The 16,658-nt window shown below is 38.3% G+C and overlaps 1 protein-coding gene across 12 annotated transcripts in view; it reads left to right on the top strand.

The window, feature by feature from the left end:
- ADGB (androglobin) overlaps window positions 1-16,658 on the top strand; it is a 158,559-nt gene that overhangs the window by 57,022 nt on the left and 84,879 nt on the right. For all 12 annotated transcript variants that reach the window (XR_014845051.1, XR_014845039.1, XR_014845027.1 and 9 more), the window contains 4 exons: window positions 567-661; window positions 6,261-6,435; window positions 9,882-9,972; window positions 15,390-15,519. Coding sequence is in view for 6 of the 12 variants with exons in the window: in XM_021072116.2 (XP_020927775.1) it covers window positions 567-661; window positions 6,261-6,435; window positions 9,882-9,972; window positions 15,390-15,519 (491 nt within the window). In the remaining 6 variants the exon portion in view is untranslated. The remainder of the gene's footprint in view (window positions 1-566; window positions 662-6,260; window positions 6,436-9,881; window positions 9,973-15,389; window positions 15,520-16,658) is intronic.

The following is a 16,658-nucleotide window of genomic DNA, read 5'->3' as shown; positions in this document are numbered from 1 at the left end:
AAAACTACTGCATCATGAATCAAATGTCGTCCCTTCAGGGATGTTGAGGAAACATGAGTAAGTGAGTAAGGTCGAGAAGTAAATCTGCAAACATTAAACATTCCAAATGTTTTCCCTCTTGGTTTTCCTTCCTCATGGAAGGATTCATTTGTTTTCATTCTACTTGCAATGATGTGGAAATGCCTAAACTTCTTTGAATTCAAAACAAAGAATCTATGAAAGCTAAGAAATGTCTCCATTTTAAAGTTGTTCCTTTTAAACCTAATTGTTTGTAGACCATTCTAAGTTACACTGACTGATAGCTAAAGTTTATAACTATTTTACAATGGAGTAAAATGATTTCTTAATGAACTAGATGATACTAGTATTAGGGTAAAACTAATGCAAATTCTATAAAATAGATGTACATTTGAGATTTAACATGTATTAAATGCATGTAGAGTCATTTAACTATTTTTCACGAGCAAAGGTAAGTTCATTAAGGAACTGGAGCAGTCTACCCTGACCTACTGACTGACCCATTTTGGCTAGAATTTCCCTAACAAAATTTATACTTGGTTTTACAGGTTCTTCAGCAATACAGTCTCCTCAGATGGTTGTATATGCTACCTTTACACCTCTCTATTTGTTTGAAAAGAAGATCTTTTTATTAGAAAAGATGGTAAGTACTCAAGGCTGAGACACTCAGTGTAATTTATGGGTGTGTGTGTGTGTGTGTGTTTGTGTGTACTTGCTATAGTAAAAGTTATACCAGAATTCAATTACAATTCCCTTCCTGAATTTGTCTTGTTATCTCTATAATTTGGCATTTGGGTTCAGAGACCTAGAACATCCAAAGTTTTCTTAGATGACTGAAATAGTTTTATCAAAAAAAAAAAAAAAGAATGTAGTCTCATATATTTTTATCAATCTTTTCCATTATTAACTTAAGAAAAAGACATCAAGTTATATATTATCAAAGTGAGCATTGTGTATATCACTCCTAAATAATAATAATCACCTTTCTATAAACAGATTATACATATTTTCTTAACCTAAGATGATTTAAGCAAATTCATGTCTGGGGCTGGAAAGCTACTTGCTAAGATCTCCTTGTATCTTGAAAGAATGCACACAAAAATGTTAATTGCTTTTTTCTTATAAATCTATCAACTGATGAAAAATTTATCAAATATGGTAATGAAAATTAAAATGTACATAGTAAAATTTATAAAATATGGGAATGAAATTAAAGTATTCATAGTAAAATATCTAGACATGGGTACTACTGACATTTGGGCATATATACTTTGATTTTTTTTTCTTCTCTGCATATTTTCTATATGTGTATGGGTATAAGTATTTTACACAGGGGAATTCTATTTTACTTTCTGCTTGGAAACCAGCTTTTTCACTTGACACTGTATCCTTAACATTTTCCCATGATGTTAAATATTTGACAGCATAATATTTAATAGTTGCATGGGATGCATGAGTTTGCCATAATTTTTTAAGGTCTCTTCGGTTCTTGGACATAAAAGTAATCTTTTTCCTTCCCTTTCAAAGAGTAAAGTCCACCAGATTATGCTTCAGTCTACTTAGAAAAATACCCTATTGTATTTCCTTTGAGGAATGTTGAGACATCCGGTACTTTATTGCTAGAATTCCATATGTTCTGAAATCACTACATTAAAGACAAAAGTGATATAATTATACATACACACATATATATTTGCTCATTTGGTTAGAAACAGCTGAGTGTTAAAAATTCAATGGAAACTTGCATGAAATGTAAATACACTAATTGTATGATTATTGCACTTTACTATGTGTGTTGCATTTGTCTTCTAGACGTTTGCTCAAGTGACATAACCTTGTCATTCCTTCTTCCTTCTCCTTCATCATCGTCCTCCTTCATTTTTGTATAGAAACCCTTCCTTCCTGCAAAAGTCTGCAATATAACGAGGGTAATACTGTTGATACAATAAGACATAAAGTGTCATTATGAACATAGAGAAAGTGGCAGTTTCTTTGTTTTTTTGTTTTTGTTTTGTTTTTATAGCTGCACCTGTGGCATATGGAAGTTCCCAGAATAGGGGTTGAATCGGAGCCTCAGCTGCTGGCCTACACCATGGCCACAGCAACACTGGATCCTAGCTTTGTCTGCCACCTATACCACAGCTTGCGGCAACACTGACTCCTTAAACCACTGAGTGAGGCCAGGGACTGAACCTGCATCCTCATGGACATTATGACAGGTTCTTAACCCACTGAGTCACAGTGGGAACTCCAGTTTCTGTTTTTAATTCAGAGTTATTTACTTTCAGCCATGGCTAAATCCAAGTGTGCTTCCTAGGCCTCCCCACAACTTGAATCTCTTGTAAATGTTTGAGCTGGCTATCTCAGCCCTGATTTTTTTTTTTTTTTTTTTTTTTATGTCCTTACATGGCATTGGTCTAGGTGCTATCTTAGATACTCCAGAGAGATTAAACTATCTAACACCATGGACTACAAAAGACCATGAGCCATGTTTTGTGGCATGCCATAGACTCATGTATGGGAAATACTGAAACACTTTTTAAAACTGCAGAATATAAGCATGGAATGAATGAATTACACAAAGAAAAGGGCACAAAATAATCCGTTTGGACTTCTGGCTGTCCTACTGAAAAGTTAATTTTTTTTAATTTTTATTTTTTGTCTTTTTAGGGCCACACCTGCAGCATAGGGAGGTTCCCAGGCTAGGGGTCAAATCAGAGCTGTAGGCCGGCCACCACCACAGCCACAGCAGCGCACTCACGATCCAAGCCTCATCTGTGACCTACACCATAGCTCACAGCAATGCCGGATCCTTAACCCGCTGAGCAAGGCCAGGATTTGAACCCACTTCCTCATGGATCTTAGTCAAGTTCGTTGACCACTGAGCCATGATGGGAACTCCCTGAAAAGTTAATTTTTAAACACAAAATTAGTTTTTAATTTAAAGGACGAAACTCACATGTTTATCACTAACTCAGCAGATGTTTGTCTGTTAGGTGCTAAACAATGAACTGGGCTCTGAGGACACCCTGATGGGCATGATTAACAAGGATCCTCCCCACAAAGTTTAGAGTCAATGAAAAAGGCAAACAGCAGTCCTCAAGTTAGAAGACTGGTGTAACAGAGGATGCCTGGAATAAGGCAGGTGTAGCCATCAAGTAAAGCGCATTAAATAAGTGATCAAATGAATAATTAATGAGTAGAAAAATAAGGATGGGATTACATAGCAGAAACACATCTTTCTGTCTAGTGCATTACAAGGGAAGCCAAGTCATCCCAAAGGGGAGGAAAAAAGTGTTTAAACAGTGGCTCTAAGGTTACCCGGATGGAGCGCTCCCTGTGGCACAATGGGATCAGCAGCGACTTGGGAGTCCTGGGACACGGGTTGGATCCCCAGCCGGGCACAGGGGGTTAAGGATCCAGCATTGCCACAGCTGTGGCTTCGTTCACAGCTGGGCTTAGATTTGATCCCTGGCTGGGGAGTAACCTATGCTGTGGAACGGCCAAAAAAAAGTTAAAAAAAAAAAATTGAGTTAGCCTGGAAAATAGGAGAAAGTGTGCTTGAAGCGGAGGGAAGCTTATGTCGGAAAGGCTGAAGGTTCAGGGAAATACCAGAGGTCAAACAGATGGCAAAGGGAGACGTCTGAGAGGCAGCTGGAGATGTGGGAGAGAGCCAGGCCAGACAGGGTATGTTCATCCTCCCTTGGTGGGGGTGAAAATGGCTTAAAGGGCTCAGAGATTCAGGAATTAGCCCAGTGTCCAGTAATGACCTCCAAGGCTGTAAGGAACTGACCACAATGCCACGGTCTCCTGCTGATTCTTTTACATTAGCTATTGGGTCAAACAAGTTCTCCTGGTAAAAATCAGAATATAAAGAAGATGTAATGTCTTAAAGATAAATCTACAAGAAAAAAAATTCTCTTCTAATGGAATTTTGTTACACGGAGTACATTGCTAAAAACTGTAGCCCCAAAGACCATGAGAGCAACACGTAAAATAAAGTCAATACTTTACTTTTCCTTAAAGAATGGATGAAGAATGCAAAAAAATAACAAAATTTGAGAAGAAACAAAATGTCATGAATTTACCCCACATTATCCCCCAGCCTCTTCCTCTTGGATCTTTGAAATTATTTTGTTTCTTTCTTTTTGGACTGCCCCAAGGCAGATGGAGTTCCCCGGCCGGGGATCAGATCTGAGCCACAATTGCCTATGGCCCCAGAAACACTGGATCTTTTGCCTCTGATCCCGTTGTGCCACAGCGGAACCGACAAAGTGGTTTTCGTTTTATTTCAATGGGTGAGCTGAGAGTTCTAAAAAATCCTCCCCCACCTACTCAAACCCCTACTGTTAGAATGTCTGAGGCAGGATGAGATAAGAGAGTGAGAGTCTTATGGGCAAGGAAACCTAGTTTGTCTGACGTATGAATTATTCCAAGTTACTTCTTGAAGGCCCATTCAGTATTTCACTGGAACATTTCACTGTTCTAAATTCCTCTGCATCCCTTCTAATCCAAGGACATTTGGGAACCTTGAACAACGCTCTCAGAATCAAACTATAACTGTTATTAATAGCATTACTTGACATGGTTCAGAAGTATTGTGCAGTGTGTTGGAAATGAAGTATGGGAAACTGGCTTACATACCTTGCACAGTCTAGTTCTTTTGTGGATTATTCAAACAATACAAGATGTGAAAATACCATACTTAATTATTTGACACGATATAGCTAAAATTTTCAGAATGCCTTAAATCTTGTTCTTTTTTGATGCTCTATAGCTCAACAAAGAAAATATATAGACTATAATAAGGGTTGCAGTTGTAAGAAGGAATAGAGATATTTAGACCAAATTTCATGAATGTAAACTATCTGGAAATTATTCAACTTATAAATATTAGTTTGGATATTATTTAAATGTAAATTTTACAGTAATGTACTTTCTCTTACTATATCGAGGCACTGATTTGTTGAATAACATCAAGAAATTCTCCCATAAACTCTTCTTGGAAAGGATTACATTCAGGGGTTGGGAAACTTCTAAAATTTGACAGGGTTTAAGTTGTACATAAAAGGTTTAGCTGTGAAACAACACTGCACAGTGAAAAAAAATGTTAAGCCCCTGTAAGGCATAATTCCAGAGGTTTCTCTCATTTTTTCTGTGAATCGCTAACATTCACAAATGGGATAAAGGGGAAGTGACATTTTCTTCCCCTTTTAAGCTAGGCCTTTAAAAAAATTAAAACGCTGAAGGACTGTCCTTTTTATTTTGCATATTTATAATGCTTTCAAATGGCTCCTCTGGACTCAGTAATTTAAATGATGCTTTATAAATTTATACTTTCAAACATTGCTATTTGCATAGAAGTCAATGATGTGAAATCACTGGGAAGAAAAATAGCTATTGGCAAAACTGGCTTTAATGTAGTTAATATTTTATTTAAATGTTTCAGTGTTGTGGACCCTGAACATCAGAATTTGACTACAGTGTGTATTACTTTAACTTTCACAGACTTTTTGATTATTTATGGCATTGTTCGGTCATCAGTCAGTAACTGAATTTCCACTTAAATCTTACTGTGAATTGTTCCAAAGCTGAGTGGCTCCAGAACTGAACAGTGGAATACGGAAAGCATTTGCCTGGGAAACTACTTGATTTAGCAGGACACAGGGCAGCCTCTGTCCTGTGTCCTGTGAATGCCTCCATTGTGAGGAGTGATCATGAGGATTTCCTGGGGGGAGTGGGGGGACATAGACCGAAGAAGACAAGGCACCCGCTTACCCTCATGGACCTGACACACTAAATGCAATGGTGGTAATTTTTTTTTTAATGTTATGCAGCAATTGCTGGTGCCTAACAAACAAACATACAAACAAACAAGCTTGCTAAGTACTTGTATCAAAGCTTTAACCTATAAAAATAACCATTGGTTAATTTTGGACCAAAATGGATATACTAAGATTTCTGCAATCTCATAGAATCTTAAACTTTTAGAACTGAAAAATGGTTTCTTATTCTAGTATGTCATTTTGTAAACCAGGAAATGGGTCCCCAGATGAATTAAAAGTTGGAAAGAAATACAGAGAGTAATAGTACTTATGGTAAGGAGGGAGAAAGTGGGTGGTTATTTTCTTCTTAGCACTGCGTCCCTCTAGTGGTGATAGTATTTTTATAATGACAAAAAGTACCTTAAAATGCATGAAGCAAATGCAAGAACCCTTTTAATTCTGCCTTCCACCTTTTAGGCTAGTTCTGCTGAGAAGCTTAGAGAATATGGACTTTCCCACATCTGCAGCCATCCCGTGCTGGTGACAAGAACTAGGTCTTGCCCTCTTATAGCACCGCCAAAACCACCTCCTGTACCGTCCTGGAAACTCTTTCGTCAAAAAAAGGAAACTGTTATAACAGATGAAGCGCAAGGTATGGTTCACGTTGTCTGAAAATGAACACTTCTTTCTGTGAAGCTCTAATGGTTTCATTTGTAATGAGGTATTTGTATCAAGGCAAAGCACCCAAGCCCACACCTAAAGCCTTCATTTAGTTTCAGGTCCAAACTTAATGTCCTTAAAGGATTGATTCTGCACATCTCAGAAGTCAAGCAGTCTGGTTTTCATGTCTCACCTGACCACATGTATAGAGGCCATTCTTTGCGTGATGGTACTGTGATAGGAAAGTGGTTTGTTGCACGTAATACAGAAAGTTAAGTGGCATACATGGTAAGCCACTGGTGTGCATTTCTTTCTTTTTATTTTTTTATTTTTTGTCTTTTTGTATTTTCTAGGGCCACACCCACGCCATATGGCGGTTTCCAGGCTGGGGTCGAATTGGAGCTGTCGCCACTGGCCTACGCCAGAGCCACGGCAACGCAGGATCCTTAACCCACTGGGTGAGGCCAGGGGTTGAACCCAAAACCTCACGGTTCCTAGTCAGATTCGTTAACCACTGAACCACGATGGGAACTCCCCAGGTGTGAATTTCTTAAACGGAAATCATTCTAGAGTGCCTGTATGAAATAACCTTTGAATTAGCTGATTTTTGTTCTAACTCCTACAAGAATAGAACTCCTGCCCTGGGCTGGCTCCTATCTCAATACTGTGTCACTAAAGCCATGTTTCAGTGGAAGAGAGACCAAGAAGAAATGAGTGAGACCAGATATGAAAAATCCATTTTAAAGCAGAACCAGTAACATGAGGAGAGGAGTTTTGTTTGTTTGTTTTGTTCTTCTTTTTAGGGCTGCATCTGTGGCATATGGAAGTTTCCAGGCTAGGGGTCAAATGTGGCTGCAGCTGAGGTCTATGCCGCAGCCACAGCAACACCAAATCTGAGCTGCATCTGTGACCTTCACGACAGCTTGCACAACTCTGGATTCTTAACCTACTGAGTGAGGCCAGGAATCAAGCTTGCATCTTCATGGACACTGTGTCGGGTTCTTAACCTGCTGAGCCACAGTGGAAACTCCAGGAGAGTGATTAAAAAAGAAAAACTAAGAATTAAAATATTGCAGCCTAGCAGAATAACTCAATTTGTTTATATTGATTCAACATTAGCTATAGCCTTCCCATAGCTAATTTACACTTGCAGTTTTAATGAAGGGTAGTAAAGATTGGGGTGCTGTGGATTATGTATGTATATGTGTGTATATGTATCTGTATATTTCCATTCCAAAAAGTTTAAATTAGCTCTGTTCAAAACCAGCTTTTCTGTGACCTCTTTTGAGTTCATTTCCTTGCTTTTGCCTTTCCTTCCTTTGTCTTTTCTGATCCCTCATTACCTTCTAACTGTGCTCATCCAGTAATGCGTGCTAGAGGTTGTTGCATTAGGGTTCACCGGTCTGTCGCCCGAATGAACAGTGAAGACAAAGCTTCAGTGAACATCCCGAGCTCCAGTTTACCAAGAGCATCCCTGCAAAGCTCATAATAGGCTTTAAGGGATTGGCCCCATGAACCACGGCTTGTAGTCGTATTGATGATGCTTGCTGTGGCTCCTGCTCCCAGTTCAAGTGTTGCTGCTCCTTCATTGCGTGGGACCAGAGAAGCATATCTCAGTCACCGTATAATCCTTAAGTCTCCACGGCACTCAGGATCCTAAAACGGCAAGAGCCACAGAGACTGGAATATTTACCTGTTCCTTTCCTCCTACTTCCAACCATAATTTACATGTTTTTAAGATATAAATAACAACTGTTAACCATGTAATTTTCCTCACATTTGCTTTCTGCCTACATTGACACAACCGGTACAGCTGGTAGCAGAGTGTTTCTAGCACAACATGTATTATCCTTGCCAGGAAAGAACAAAGATTAAAGAAATCTCTGGTTCAGATGTAAAGGAGAAGTGGTCAGTTCATTTTTTTTTTTTTTTCTTTAATTAGACTTGTCTGCCTTTCTTCCTCCTGCTTGGTTATTTGAGTTCTTTCTTTACCTTCCTTGAGTTTCTGCCGTATAGGCTGTCGGTGCCAAGAGAGTGCCAATTGCTGCTTTGGGTTCCAAGAACTTTCCAGTTTTCCTCCCTCCCTCCCCCCTCCTTTGCCTTTCCAACCAAAGATCAGCCTTCACAGGATGTTGGAAAGAAAATCTTTTATTTTTTAAATGCTATATTTTAGTTAAATGCATAGATCCACAATTAAAACGGTTCTTCATTCAGAGCATCCAAAAGAGCTGGATGACAGGGAAAATACTGACCATCCAGCTATTCCCTGATTTTGCTATTGACTGTTGCCTCATTCTATGTAAGGGAGGGCTCTGTGGTAAGAAGGGGAAGGAAACCCACGGATCGATGGGATTCCACAACTGCAGTGTCCCACGTGGGGACTCGCAACATAATTGTCTTTCTTAACTCTTTTAGGTTTAATATTTAAAGGGAAAATTAAGAGGAACTGGAGAGATCAATTTAGAAGTTACCCCAGGAAAAAAAAAAAAAAAAACACAGGAAATCACGGGCACTGTCTCACTTCCTTCTGCCCAGTGGGCAGCCTTTCCACTGCTGCAAGAGTTGTTGTTTAAAATGTCATGCCTAGGAGTTCCCGTTGTGGCGCAGTGGTTAGCACATCTGACTAGGAACCATGAGGTTGTGGGTTCGATCCCTGGCCTTGCCCAGTGGGTTGGGGATCTGGCATTGCCGAGAGCTGTGGTGTAGGTTGCAGACGCAGCTCGGATCCTGTGTTGCTGTGGCTCTGGCATAGGCTGGCGGCTACAGCTCTGATTCCACCCCTAGCGTAGGAACCTTCATATGCCGCGGGAGCAGCCCCTAGAAATGGCAAAAAGACAAAAACAAAAACAAAAAAGTCATGCCTAGTGTTTACTTTCAGTGCTCACCGTGTTAGTGCATGGCTGTGTGCCCCATACACTGAGCATCTACTTCTCTGTCAGCTTCAGACTCCTCTGGGAATATCCACAGCTCTTTTCGAGACCTCCTGCTTTCTTTTCTGCTTCTGACCTTTACTTCCACTACTATATCCATGTATTAGTCCGCATTTTTTTCCTGTCCTAAGCAATGGTGTTACAGAGGTTAACCCAAAGAAGACATTTTTTACTACAAAACTTGTCTAGAAAGTCTTTCGTGCACTTGAAATAGCAGCAAATGCCAGTAATAACTCTACAAGACGTTGCTGGCTTTCTCCCTTGAGACTTCATCCTTTCATGTTGTAAATCTGGAAAGCAACTAAGTAGACTAAAGAAATCTAGTATTGGCAGGATCCATAAAGCCTTTCAATAAAAAAAAAAAAACTTTATGTATCCTAGTACATTTCTATTTAACTCACTGAAATTTGCTGGGTAGTTAATCTAATCAGTGCTATGTTAAATGTTAAACTGTACATATAATCTTGGAAGACTAAAAAAAAATATATCACTATATTTTTCTTTTTAGAAGTAGTAATAAAGAAGCCTGAACAGTTCCTTGAGATTTCAAGTCCGTTTTTAAACTATAGAATGCCTCCATTTACAATTCCAACAGAAACGTAAGTACAAGGACATTCTTTCCTACAAAATACGTCTTGTTAACACATGCAGCTTTTTGTTATTTGTGCGGTTAAAAATGAATGCTGGAGTTCCCGTCGTGGCACAGTGGTTAATGAATCCAACTAGGAACCACGAGGTTGCGGGTTCGATCCCTGGCCTTGCTCAGTGGGTTAAGGATCCGGCATTGCTGTGAGCTGTGGTGTAAGTCACAAATGTGGCTCAGATCAGGTATTGCTGTGGTTGTGGTGTCGGCTGGTGGCTACAGCTCCGATTAGACCCCTAGCCTGGGAACCTCTATATGCCACAGGAGCAGCCCAAGAAATGGCAAAAAGACCAAAAAAAAAAAAAAAAAAAAAAAAAAAAGAATGCTTTTGGTGACAAATGTATGAAAGTTTGTGTCAGTATAGTGATAATAGGAAAACAAAAATTTTAGGTTTTATTTCACAGTAATAAACAGCTAAGATAAATTTGAATTGGTCAAAATAAAGCCTAAATATGTCTGGCTTTATAGTTTTGGCTTCTGTGTTAGAACAACATACGTATTTTGTTTTTCTTTAAACATTAGCCCTGGTGAATGTTTGTGGTTATTACCTGACAATTAAATCACAAGATCAGATGATTGTCATAGAAGCCTGGGAGATGAAGTTTGTCACTCTTAGAGGGGAGGGAAAAAGAGAGAGAGAGACAGAGAGAGATGACTAAACACAAGAGCAAAGACAATGAAGAAGAAGAGGAGGAGGAAGCAGAATCCAGACTTAGATTTGCATATGACAGTGCGGGAGAAAGACTATAATCATGGTCTAATGTTTTTAATGAGTTTGTGGAGGTGGAAAGAAGTCCACAAACAGCAAAAATGAGAGGGAATGTGGGTGATGAGCGGAGGATATGATTATTGCCACTAAAATGTGGTAATTTGTCACACAGCAATTGATAACCAATACATGGATGCACACATATATCCAAGATTATCACATTTATTCTTTGAATCTGTGGGATTAACTGTACTTTAGTGATAATATCCCTCAATAATGCCGTCAAATATACAAGTAAATAATAGTACATAAAATGGTTTAAAAAGTCAAATAGGGATTCTAGAACCAAGGAAGACAATAACTGAAATTAAGAATCCAGTAGATGTGGGAGTTCTCTTGTGATTCAGCCGGTTAAGGACCCAGTGTTGTCACTCTCATGTCACTGCTCATGTCACTGCTTATGCATGCTGTGGGCATGCCCCCCCCCCCCAAAAAAAGAATTCAGTGGATGTGTTTGATCACAGATTAGATAAAGAAAAAAAGACCGCAAAATGGGAAATAGGTCAGAAAGTAATATCCAGACTGAGGTATGGAGGCAAAAAAAACCCCACGAAAAAACAAGTAAAAGTATAGTAAAAGACAGATGAGACCAGTTGAAAAAGACCTACATACTTGCAAGTGGGTCTCAGCAGTAGAGGTTAGAGAGTTTGGGGAAAGATCATGAAATAAAAATGTAATGATCCAAATCATCCCAAGGGTTAAAAAAAATCAACTAAAGATTCAGGAAGTTGTGAAAAAAAGTCGTGACGTAAACATGAACAAAACTACAGCTAGAAACATCGTCATAAAACCAAAGACAAACATTGCACAATAATATGGAGCTATAAAACCAAAGAAATACTGCCACAAAAATCAACACAGACAAATATCACAATAATGTGAGACCCAAGAAATCTGGTACCAAAAGGATACAGTTTATTTTTAATTTTTCTATTATTGTTCATTATAAAAAGAAAAACAATAATACGGTATTGGAAGTCTTGACAGACTGTTAGCTGTGGTGAGGGCTGCCAGCCTGATTGGGAAGCTCATCTGGCAGGGTTTGTAGGGTGCCACAGTATTAATATCTCTCCATCTGATAGTGCTGATAGGGCCATGTTTACTTGGTGATGTTTCAACAAGTTTTACATTTTATGATGTGGGGTTTTTTTTTAATATATTTTTAAACTTCAATAAAAATTCATTGAAAGTTTCAAATGGTGTATTGGTCACAAATAAGGGCCATTAGATATGGTTTATCCTCCTCTTAGACATATTAAAACCTACGATCAGCATATAAGCTGATGAGGAAAAGCAAGCAAAATTTAGACCCAAATTCTGTTCATTATGTTCTTCTACTTTTATTTTATTTTATTTGTTTTCTTTTTAGGGCCGCACCCATGGCATGTGGAAGTTCCCAGGCTAGGGGTCAAATCAGAGCTGTAGCTGCCAGCCTGTACCACAGCCACAGCAATGCCAGATCCAAGCCACATCTGCAACCTACACCACAGCTCACAGCAACGCTAGAGCCTTAATCTGCTGAGCAAGGCCAGGGATTGAAACCCTGGCCTCTTCACGGATCCGAGTCAGGTTTGTTACTGCTGAGCCGTGATAGGAACTGCCTGTTCTATTTTTAGAGCCTCTGTACATCACAGTTAATTTACATTTTATGGTCTCTAATTAAGTTGAATGTATTAGAAATACTGTTCAAATCTTTTACCTTTAGGGCTCTTATCAGTTCTGCACATCAAGGGTTAAACACTGAAAAGGGGGTGAGGTGGACCCCTAGGCAGTGAGTAGAGAAATGAGGTGGTTAGCCTTGCCAAGCCATGAGGGACAGCTTTATAAACAGAAAAGACAGTTTGCTGCTACTTTGGTTTTAAAATTTTGTTCTGTTACATATGTGCAAATCTAGTTTTCCTGAGACTTTCATTTTAACTTATAAAAAATCTTGTTTTATATATGATTAATTTCCATACAAGTGTTAAGTTTAGTCAGCTAAATTTATTTAAACAATTTAAATTGTATTTACAATATTAATGTATTTTATTTTCACTTTAAGTACTTTGAAAAGCCAAATATCATAACAAATAAAAGCTTGCCAAGAATGTAAATCATCATTAAAAACTTCAGATAATCAGGAGTTCCTGTTGTGGCTCAGCAGGTTAATTAAGGACCTGACATAGACTCTGCAAGGGCGGGTGTGATACCTGGTTTCAGAGATAGGGGCTGGATTTGGCGTTGCTCTGTTTGTGGCTTAGGCTGCAGCTGCAGTCTAATTAGACCCCTAGCCTGGGTACATCCATATGCTGTGTGTGTGGTCATAAAAGAAAAAAAAAAAAAAACTTCAAAGAATCAAAATGATGTACTTTGAGAACCTTGATTTTTTTTCCTAAGCATACTGTTAATTTTTACAACCGCAGATTTTCTTATACATTTTACATAATCATAAAACTAAAATTAAATATAAAGTTAAACATTTTATAGCCTAATTTGTTGGGTTATCTAACATGCTACACTTTTCTCATGTGTCACAAATACAAAATACCACATAGAGACAGAATTTTCTTAAACTTAACAAAAATGTTAACCAATATAATTTTTCTAATTAATGTTATACTTAGTATTACCCACTAAGATGATGATTTTTCCATTCCAAACAATTTCTGGTTATCTCTCAGCAGATATAGATTGCATACTACTCTAAAAACTTTGCAGATTGTACAAACCAGAGCTGCAGACCACCAGGACAAATTTTCTCAGGATTCGAAATATTGCACCCAGACTACTACAATCTCTGAGCAAACACGGACCACAAATGGGTTGGTTTCATAACCTGAACTTCCCACATAACTCTCTTACTCGAATTTCCTTTTTTTTTTTTTTTTTTTTTTTGTCTTTTTGCCATTTCTTGGGCTGCTCCCGCGGCATATGGAGGTTCCCAGGCTAGGGGTTGAATCAGAGCTGTAGCCACTGGCCTATGCCAGAGCCACAGCAACGCGGGATCCGAGCCGTGTCTGCGACCTACACCACAGCTCACGGCAACGCCGGATCGTTAACGCACTGAGCAAGGCCAGGGATTGAACCCGCAACCTCATGGTTCCTAGTCGGATCCGTCAACCACTGAGCCACGACGGGAACTCATCTTACTCGAATTTCTTATGCCTTTTTTCAGCTTTTTTACCAAATTAAAGTGAATGAAATTCTATAATCCAGGTCTGGGTGACTTCAGCACTTGATTGGATTCTCCTAATCCATTCACGCTTGAACCTGGTGTGAATTTCCTAGCATATCCATCCTACCTGGCAGAGCCCAAAGCAAAAATATGTGAATGGCATTTCCCCATTTCGCCCTCCCTGACTGCTGTGCAGTCAGAGTTCCCAGGTCAGGATCAGAGCAAGCTGTTTTTTTGGCGAGGCCTGGAGATTAACCCCTCCACAACACTGTCCCTGTAGCAAAGACAACCAGGTTTGTTTGCCCATTCCTGGTTTCCAGCCTTGTTTGAGCAAATGGGAGCCTTACAAATGTTTGTGCTGCCCTCTAGTGACAGTTTCAGGTAAAGCGGAAATATTTAGCTTGAGGCGAACTAAGTTTTACAATACACTAGCAAGAAAAAAATCCAAAAGTTTAGGAAGTTCTCTATCCATGAAATTAAATATTACCTATGAAACTCTTACCTCAAATGTTTTTCCTATAATCATATCTTTTTATTGTATCCATAAACTTCTAGCTATGCAGTGTTGATTTGGGGTCATGTCAGCAATAACTTGAAAGAAAATACTGTACATTTGGCTAGTATAAATATCACGGTTATAAACTTCAGTACTCACCACTCATAATTAACTTTCTGACTCCAAGCCCTATTTCACTGATTGGTACTTTAATACAGAATCAAATCAATTCTAAATGTCAGATTCCTGTGTGTTCTGATCATCAACATTCAAAGATAATCACCATAGCTTTAAAATAAATGGTGTTCCCAGAAAATTTTTTATACCGGTGCACTGACTGATAGAGAATATACTTCAGTAGTATAGAAAGCATGAAATGTTTATAACACGAAGCAAAAAAATATTACTGGTTGTAAAAAATGAGGGTGATAAAATGAACAAAATAAGAAATTTCTATTATTGTCAAAACATTAATATATAATGGAATGTTATTCAGCCATTTAAAAAAAGCAGGAAATCTTGCTATTTGTGACAAAATAGACAGACCTTGAGGACTTTACGCCATGTGAAATGTCAGGCAGAGGAAGACAAATATTAGATGTTCTCACTTATATGTGAAATCTAAAAAAACAAAACTCACAGAGAGAAGAGGAGACCAGATTGGTGGTGGCCAGAGGCAGAGGGTTGGGGGTGGATGAAATGGGTAAAGGTAGTTGTAACTTTAAAATGTTTTATCACAAGGAAAAATATTGTAACTACATGTGTTGATGTATATTAACTAGAGTTATGGTTATCATTTTACCATATATGCAAATATTGAATCTCTAGGTTCTATACCTGAAATTAATATAATATTATATGTCACTTATAGCTCAATAAAAACTGCAGTTATGCAATAATAGCTTTAAACAAGAGACTAAGATAACAGAATTTTTTTTTTTTCTTCCCCGTTAGTCATTTTGTGCAATCTTTTATTAAGAAAGGTGTACTCCCAGGATCTGGCTTATCTTCCATTACTGAAAATGATGAAACTGCAGTCTATAGCCAGATAGACTTAGGTCAATTGACAAGAAATATCTCTCAGGTAACTATTTTACTCTTATTATTATCTCGATTCTTAACTAGAAAAGATTTTTTCTTAAATTGTGAAATATATATAAATACATTTGAACACAATAAAGAATACTATGAAAATAAGCTTCTCATGTACCCATCTTCTGGATTAGAAACTAGAATACTCATCTCCTATAGAAGGCTCTTGTGTGTCTCTTCTGCCTTGTATCTCCTATCTGCATTCAGGGTTTGGTATTAGCAAACCCCATACTCTTCTAATTTTGCCAATTATGGATACATTTATAAACAATATATAGCTTTTCTTAATTGTTATGTTAATTTTATTTATGTGGAATCTTGTATTAATTCTTCTGGGACTTCTTAACACCCTTTATGAGATATGTCTCTTTTTCTACTTGTTACAGTTTATTCATTTCACTGGTTGAAGGTATTCAATGTATAACTAGTCTACCATTAAAGAAAAAATCTTTTGCAGTGTTAATGGCTACATCCACTGCTTTTTATTTCTTACTGTTGCAAGCAGTGGTACCAAGACTCCTCCTAAATGTCCCTTTGCACATGTACAAGGATTTCTGTGGTTCCAGGGTTTGGAAACTCGCATGTGTTATGTCTACCTCTGTCAATCTTCTAAAACACATGACGAATACAACTCTTCTGCTTCTGCACATGAGTTGTGTATTGGTGATAGGGAACAGTGGAGGCAGAACAGCTGTTTAGGTTAGCGCTGTATGAACATACACCCTCACTCTTTGATGGTTGAAGGACTACTAAGTGTTAGGTGCCAGATAGCCAGCCAGCCCAGGTCATAGGAATATCTGTGGACAGGAAGATATGACCACATGGAATCTGACAATGGGCCTAATAACTGCCGTCATGTCAAAGTGTGATCGGCATGCAGGACCTTTTCAGATTTTGCAACAACCCTGATGTGGTGTAAGATATTATGATTTCTTTTTGGATAAAATCACAGTTATTACCAATAACACTGTGGCTACTCACCTGCCTTGACAAAATTGATAACTGAAGAAAAACTGAATGCTGAACTTCAGCTAAAGATGAAAAAATTCTTTTAGACATCCTTTTTCATGGATTCTGGAAATCTCACCATGGGCTCCAGTGGACACTAGACTACTAGGAGGCTCTGCTCCA

The sequence above is a fragment of the Sus scrofa genome, chromosome 1 (assembly GCF_054392235.1).
Source record: "Sus scrofa isolate SSC_HxYL_T2T_F1_AM1 chromosome 1, Sscrofa_HxYL_maternal_Yorkshire_Landrace_v2.0, whole genome shotgun sequence".
NCBI classification, from domain to species: Eukaryota; Metazoa; Chordata; class Mammalia; order Artiodactyla; family Suidae; genus Sus; species Sus scrofa.
Note: the sequence above shows the minus strand (reverse complement) of the source record. Positions and strands in the feature narration are given on the sequence as shown.